Source organism: Pempheris klunzingeri, chromosome 11, assembly GCF_042242105.1.
Source record: "Pempheris klunzingeri isolate RE-2024b chromosome 11, fPemKlu1.hap1, whole genome shotgun sequence".
NCBI classification, from domain to species: Eukaryota; Metazoa; Chordata; class Actinopteri; order Acropomatiformes; family Pempheridae; genus Pempheris; species Pempheris klunzingeri.
The window spans coordinates 4,312,598-4,319,712 of record NC_092022.1 but is presented as its reverse complement, the minus strand read 5'-3'; the positions used below and the strand labels follow the sequence as shown (position 1 = coordinate 4,319,712).

General features: G+C 43.8%; 1 protein-coding gene across 1 annotated transcript; it reads right to left on the bottom strand.

Annotated features, from left to right (window-relative positions):
- Positions 1–2,055: 2,055 nt before the first annotated feature.
- On the bottom strand, positions 2,056–6,068 carry zgpat (zinc finger, CCCH-type with G patch domain). The gene is made up of 7 exons (XM_070839712.1): positions 5,938–6,068; positions 4,795–5,476; positions 4,239–4,372; positions 3,835–3,993; positions 3,510–3,632; positions 2,991–3,402; positions 2,056–2,508 (listed from the first exon to the last, which is right to left on the bottom strand). Exons 2-7 carry the CDS (start codon positions 5,418–5,420, stop codon positions 2,370–2,372), a joined length of 1,593 nt encoding a protein of 530 aa, XP_070695813.1. The 5' UTR covers positions 5,421–5,476; positions 5,938–6,068; the 3' UTR covers positions 2,056–2,369.
- Between the last annotated feature and the right edge of the window lie 1,047 nt (positions 6,069–7,115).

The following is a 7,115-nucleotide window of genomic DNA, read 5'->3' as shown; positions in this document are numbered from 1 at the left end:
GTCCGCTGTGGTTTGGGCCGGGAATTGGAACCCATCTCTGGGGCTTGAAGATCAGCCAGGGCAGGTGCGGGGGCCTGTAGCGCTTGGCGGGGATCTACAGGTGCTTCTCCAATCTCTGTTAGTTGGCGAACACCACTGAGAGCTAAAGAGGAACACTCGGAGCAAGTTATAATGAACTGAACAATGTGATCTGTGTGTTTAGATAGAAGTCACATTAGTAGACAGCACACTCTGTTCTGATTTATTTAAACTACTACTGATTGTTTGGGACTCAAACTTAAAAATATCAATATTCCAATGCATTTCTACCATTTACGCGTAAAGAACATGTCTGATTTGTCCTACAGGAGCAAAAATTCAGAGCAGGGTCACATTGCCGCCAGAGTAAATGAACACATTTAGTGTCTTACTTTATTTCAATTTGAACAAATGTGCAAAATGCCTAAACTGATATTCATTATTCGGTACTGTGTTGTGACGCAAAAGATTATTTAACCTCAAGGTCCACTCACTGGCTATTTCTTAACCTTTCAACCTGTGTTGGTTGTAAAATAGATACAAATATGGTGATTTATACAAACAGATACATTTTAGCAACTGGAAAATGCTATCTCATTGCAAATGGTAGCATAACATTAGAAAGCTCAACCAACTCTACGCACTCATAGGCCAATGGCAGCCCTCAGCTGGACAGCTTAGTGTGAATTTCTAAGTAAAACATATGTCAAGGGAGCCATCCAATCAATTTTCCCATCACATCTCCTTAATCACATAATCCAGGCTCTGATATGTGTCGATCACCAGTAAAAACTCCCTAAACAGACCAGCCGAAATCCATACATGACACAGATGTCTGCAGGAGCATGCGACGCATACAGACGGCCAAGAATGTGGACGACACATAGGCCTGAATACAGACAAACGCACTCAGTAATTCTGCTGCTGGTTGGGCGGCGATACCCTTGGAGACCCGAGGCTCATAAATGGGGTAAAGCGTGAAGCACAGACCCTCCAGGGATCCCATTAAATCAACACACACACTGCATTTTGCCATTTTTCCCCAACGATCAGCAAATTCAGCGTGATCCCTGCAGTCACCGGCAATCTAAAAGTGCTGCCACTCAACACATCAGAGCGCGAGCGGGGCTTCCCCCAGGGCACGAGTCGAGGGTTCATGAGTTCTGCATGTGTGGCTGCCCTCTGCTCTGCCAGAGTCCATCCAGAGACTTCATGGATGGCTTATGAAGTTTACTGTATCTGCCTGCTACTCTTATTGCTTTATCATGGGGTATTTACTATCTCTGTCCCTTAGGGACTGCTGTGACTTGCTGATGGTCACCAGTTTTCTAGCTGTCTGTCACGGACTTAGTCACACTAAACTTCAGTGTATTTCAGCGGGCATGATTCTTTCGGAAAGCACTCATTAAAAAAAGTTGAACACGGGCAGCAAATACAGTCGTTTTCTGGGGGGGGGGGGGTTGCCTTGCTATTATACTGTATCATATTCAGATAATTGTGCATAAAAGAAAAAAAAACATAAAAGGATGAAGACCTCATCTGTACCAACCTAGCATCACGACTTCAACCTTTATTGGTCTGAAAGGTAGATGCAGCGACTACCCAATCCACCCACCGCCTACAGACAATGTGTTTGCAATCTATGGGCAGAGAAGCTGCTCTTCAAATTCATTATTTAATAGAGAGGTTACGGTCGTAGCTTCAAAGACACTGTGTATGAGCCGGTGAGAGGCGTGGGTGAATGGAGGGGCTTCACTTCGAAACTCTGCAAAGGTCTCCTAACTCCCGGGGATGTAATTTTAAAACCAGTCTGATATCCGAGTCAAGGTATACTGCACTAACCATCGGAGCAACCTCTGGCCAGGATTACTAAAACCTCTCCCAGCAAAGTCTAACAAAGAACACACCGAAATTCTGTGGTTGAGAAACACTTCTTTACACCGGAGTTTAGTTGTGTGAAGTTGTATTTTTAAAAAGAAAGGAAAATGCACAAAGCCAAACAGTTCATCAAACACAGGGTTTATAGTGCTGATAAAGACAAATACACTGAGACAAAGTGTTCATTGCAAATAAAATTTTGTTTGTAACCTTATTACGACCTGTGTGATTGGAAACTACTGTTCGCATAAAATAAACTGCTCAGTCCTTGAAAATAAAATGAGGAGCAGAAATGATGATCCCTCCTGCATAAAGTGGGCACCGCCAGCTCGAATCCGTGATGCCGGTGAGAAATAAGGCTAAAAAATGTCTAGGAAAAAAACAGTGTTGCAAACAACTGACAACAGGCGAGGGACAAAAGTTCATTTCAGGCAAGCAGTGCTTCCCTTTATCCTCCAAGTCTTTGAGAAAACTCAGAACTCAGTCATCTTCTTGTGTGTGTCAGCCTTCTTGTGCTCTCGCTGGATGGACAGCTCCTGGGCTTTCTGCTGGGCCAGCAGCCGGCGGGCCGCTGACAGCCTCTCTTCCAGCTGCTTCACTATGGATGCGTCCCTTTGCACACACAAACAACACATGGATTAGGAAGTGAGGAGAGACGGGCAGAGAAGTTGGTCTTAGCTGCACTTTTCCAGAGTAAGTTGGCCACAGGAACAAGCACCCAACGTCAAAATCTTCACACCTTATTTACATTTTTACACAACTCCCACGGACCTTCTCATTTGTGAATTCAAATTAATTCACTTGACAGGTGTTTCCCAGCAACTATTGTGCTCATATTTTACAATAAATCACACTAGTGTAAGCAGCGCACTTGTGCATGCATGTGTATGTGCATGCAATGCCATGAATGTTAATGTGTCTGCACGTTCCGTGGAGGAACTGACAGCTGCTGCGCATCTACGGAGAGACAGGAAGCTGAGATTCTTTTGGAATTAAAGCATTATTAATGATGTCTTGGTTCATGTGAGGTCAGTTCCCCGCCTTCGCAGAAGTCCAATTAGAAAATAAAACAACACACCGAGCTCGGTACTAACCTGCCAGTTTGTCTGCCGAGTGACTCAGTCAGTTTCTGGATCTCCCTCTCAGTCTGGGACACCCTCTCAGCAGCTTGGAACATCTTCACATTCAGACTCCTCTTGGTGCTTTTTCCTCCCCTGTAAGCCTCCACGCCGGTCACTGCAGATGGCGCAGCAGCTCCCCCCTCAGCAGGATCGGCACTCTTGCCTCCCAGCTTGTGGTTGAGAAAGTCAAAGACATTCTGGCGCCCTCCGCTGGCAACCTTACGCTTTCTGCGTCTCTTTGGGCGCCCAGTTTGTGTGCCATCTTTCGTGCCTTTGCTCTGGGTGCGACGCTGGGTGAGCTCAGCACACTGGTCCAAAGACTTACCTTTGGGTAGAACCACTGCCATGACTGGCTCTACTCGACCCTCCTGCTTCTTTCCTAAACCTGAGAAAACAAAAGTGACTGGGTGAGAAAGAGGAACACATTTCATTTCATTCTGTACAAAAACCTAGAGCCTAAAATGTGGTTAAATATTATTCACTTGTACTTACCTTTCCCATATTCATAACCCATTTTGATCATAAGCTTGGATCCGATGCCTCTGGTGTGTGCCTCCCAGCCACCGAAATTTTCACTATTCATCACTATTGTGGATTCTTCAGCAGAGTCCATAACTGTTGGGTAACGAGTGAAAATCAAAGCAGACACAGTCATTTGTTTTGTTAAATCAAATATACATATAGAATACAAGGTCATTAACTGGAGGAAGCTTATAATTTGCCTCCACACTTCTGTGAAAATACTTTTTTTGCAAGACTTCAAAGACAAGCTGAGGTCTGTATTGACTGGGTGATGGCAGCACACAACCCCACACACCTTTCGCAAAAGCCATGTCATCTCCAGAGTCGTCCAGGTCCGACTCAGAGGAGAGCGGGTCGTCTTCTCTCAGAGGCGGGATGATGCAGTCGGCCTCGACCGCAACATCTTTCAGCAAAACTGAGTCAAACTTCACGGTGTAGAAGCCACTGTCAATTTCTAGATAGAGAGAAATCGTTTGAGAGAGCAAAACATTCAAATTAACTGGAAGCATTTCATCCATCAATGTATTTTCATGCATTGGGTAATCATATTCAAATTACTTGCTGAAGATTTCCATAAAATGAATCTACTACAGTTTTTGAAAAGGCGAGTTTAATCAACCTTAGTGTGAGCGCACTGCCAAACTTGTAAGAGTTTAGTATAAAATACATCATCAAAAAGTGGTCCGCTCACTGGAATACCTTTGATTTTGGCTGGGTACCAGATGCCGTCTTCATGTCGAGCCAAGCAGGATGAGCCTTCTTCAAGATTACTGAGGTCACACTCAAGGAAATCTCTGAGTTCCGACACATACACCACTTCACCGTGGGAAAACCTTCAGTAAACGAGAAAAGAGAAATACTGCGTGTGGATAGAACTGAGATACACGTGTAATGTGCAGTAAATATTTGACTAACTTAGCTATTGACATGGTGAACTGGGAAACATCCATAGTAATGTATTCATATTTGTTATGGGACACCAAAACTCTTCACTGTGAATTCTTTCAGGATTAGCAGATCAATAGGGTGAGTATCGATTTATTAGATAAATGGTTCAAAGACAGAAATTTCACAGCATTTTTATAGACTGCTTTCTGTAGCTATGGTCAGGATCAAACCTCCATCATGTGGACAATGGGTGACACTTGCTGGATGATATCTGCTATTACAAGGAAGGCATGTATACAAATTTGGCCAAAGTCAGTTAACACAAAAACATTTTATGGGTGTACGAGTAACAGAAACAGCTCTTTACCTGCAGTTATCCAGGAAGCGACATTTGTCCTCTAAGTAGAACGGACAAGGTTTCATAGACTTCTGGGTGGGGTAGATGTAGAGCACTCTTACTTGTGCCTCTTCGCCATCTGACGGTTCTGCCCCCACCACCATGGCATTGTGGTACTCCAGGGTCCCCCATTTTGTCCGGTAGGGTGCTCTTACTTTGGTTCCACTGAGTGGATCTTCTTCTTCCTCCTCCTCCTCCTCCTCCTCCTCCTCCTGCTCTTCGCCACCCTCTACCCCACCTTCCTCCTCCCTGTCCTTCTCTCTAGTATCAGAGCTCGAACCTGAAGACTCCCCAAGTTCAGAGTAGAAAGCAGCATACTCAGAGCCCATATTCCCGTTTGTCCCGTTCGTGTCAGCCGCTGCCTCTGAGGTGTCAGCCTGCAGTCCATTGCAGTCCTCCAGGCTGGCCAGGAGACGACTCTTTTTGACAGACACCAGGCTGGCCTCTGTGAGCTCTATCAGCTGACAAAGGTCCTCTTTCAGTTGGAGCAGGTCTGACTGCTGGGAGGGGTCCAGGCCAGCGGACAGGGCCGTCTCCACCTGCTGCAACTGAGCACCATAGGTAGAGATGGCTGCCTCCAGGGTTTCTTCATCCATACTGGCACTTGGCACAGGGCACGACGGGAAGGGACAGCATCAAGCCACCAGCACACCTGAGGAACAGATGGGTGATTTAAAGTGGAATCACGTTAACAGACTCATCGGATGGACTGATTGAGATGACTGCAAAGTGTCGTTGTTCTTTTTTTTTTTTTTTAAGCAATTTGTCCTTTCCTGCTCTGTATTTAGAGTCATACATTAGTTGACATCGACTTGCGGCGAGGGCTGCAGTTATCTGCCAAATATTTAGGCAGATAAGTGGAAATACCACTGAAACAACGCAATGTGCTTTTACTGCAACGTTAATAAGAACTACTTATTGCACTGACTGTATTTCAAGGAAAAACCCTTTCTGAAAGATTCGTAAAGCTCCTGGTATCATCAGCTTTTCTCAAAGATGAACCAAACAACTGTCTATTAATCGCTGACCCTGCTGTAGCAGAGCCAGTTTTAGCTAACTGTTAGCCGTCTTTAAGCTAACTTTTACAGCTGATTATAATAACACACGCATTACCTTCGTAATTAGGCTAGCTGTCTGACATCCATCGCAGCGACTTCCACGAAAAGATGTGCTATATTAAGAAAATAAGTATGTCAATTCAAATAGCTAAATTCATGTTTGTAAAGGCACAGTCACAACACAAACCGGCTCAGTAACAAGTTAGCGGAACTGCTTTAATTTCCGTTTTGAATTCTTTTTTTTTCAAAATAAAACAACTGGCTTCAGACATCGACTGCTTTTGACTGGTAAAACTGTAAAGTTAGAAAAATGAAGCTTAATGTGCGAAACTAGTGTCCAAAGTTTTGTCAAAGCATTATTTTCCATAAGAATATCGTATGGTTGCTTTTTAAATAATACAATTATACAATGAAGATCTCTGTTAAAAATGTATTCTTAACACTAACTAATGTATACATTCACTTCAATTTGATAATACTTCGTCGACATGACACTTACAGAATTCACACATTGAAATAATTGATTCATATACATTTTGCATATATTACCTACATTTTTATACAGTTCTTCGTCTTCACAGTAAAACTTTCTATTTATTTTGAAGTAAAATCGCCAAACCCGGAAGTCTACGTCTACGTCTAGTTTACGTCAAACATGTGCGTCGTCGACGCAGAGTCATGACGTTCTTCTGGGCCAGAGTTTAGTAATTTCGTCAGCGTGGGATGTAATAATTGCCTTTTTCGCCAAATAGATCATCTTCTATGGACTTAGTGCTACTAACGTGAAGGTAGGCTGCCTGTTTTTGACGCTGGTACCGTAGTGCAGCTTCAGCAGCTTGCTGGCTGCTGGCTGCTGGCTGCTTACTGTACTGTGATGGAGGTCCTGCTGTTACTGCTTGTTGTTCTGCATCTCTTTCCTAAGCCAGATAAAGTTTGTCACCGTGGGCTTTAGTTTATAATAATGAGTTAACTTGATATTGTTTGGTACAACAAAGCTACATCCGGAATGTCAAGGCAGTCTGTCAAGGCAGTCTGTCAGGCAGTCTGTCAGGCAGTCCAAAGCATCACTAGAACCACAACTATCATTACCACCGATAATACGGGGATCCAGTTCAGTAAAGTGTTCTGGACATATTCTGTCAACCTCACTAGTGAGTGATGGCCACAGGCTCCATTCAAAAATTATACACATTTTCATTTGATTGTCCGTCTGACCAATTTATTATTTGACAT

Bases quoted from the DNA above. Each gene is read 5' to 3' on its own strand.
- zgpat (XM_070839712.1), bottom strand. From the start codon at position 5,420: ATGGATGAAGAAACCCTGGAGGCAGCCATCTCTACCTATGGTGCTCAG. The intron at 3,633-3,834 runs GTGTGTGGGGTT...GTTACCCAACAG, and splicing joins TGACATGGCTTTTGCGAAAG to TTATGGACTCTGCTGAAGAA. The intron at 3,403-3,509 runs GTAAGTACAAGT...TTGTTTTCTCAG, and splicing joins GGGTTATGAATATGGGAAAG to GTTTAGGAAAGAAGCAGGAG.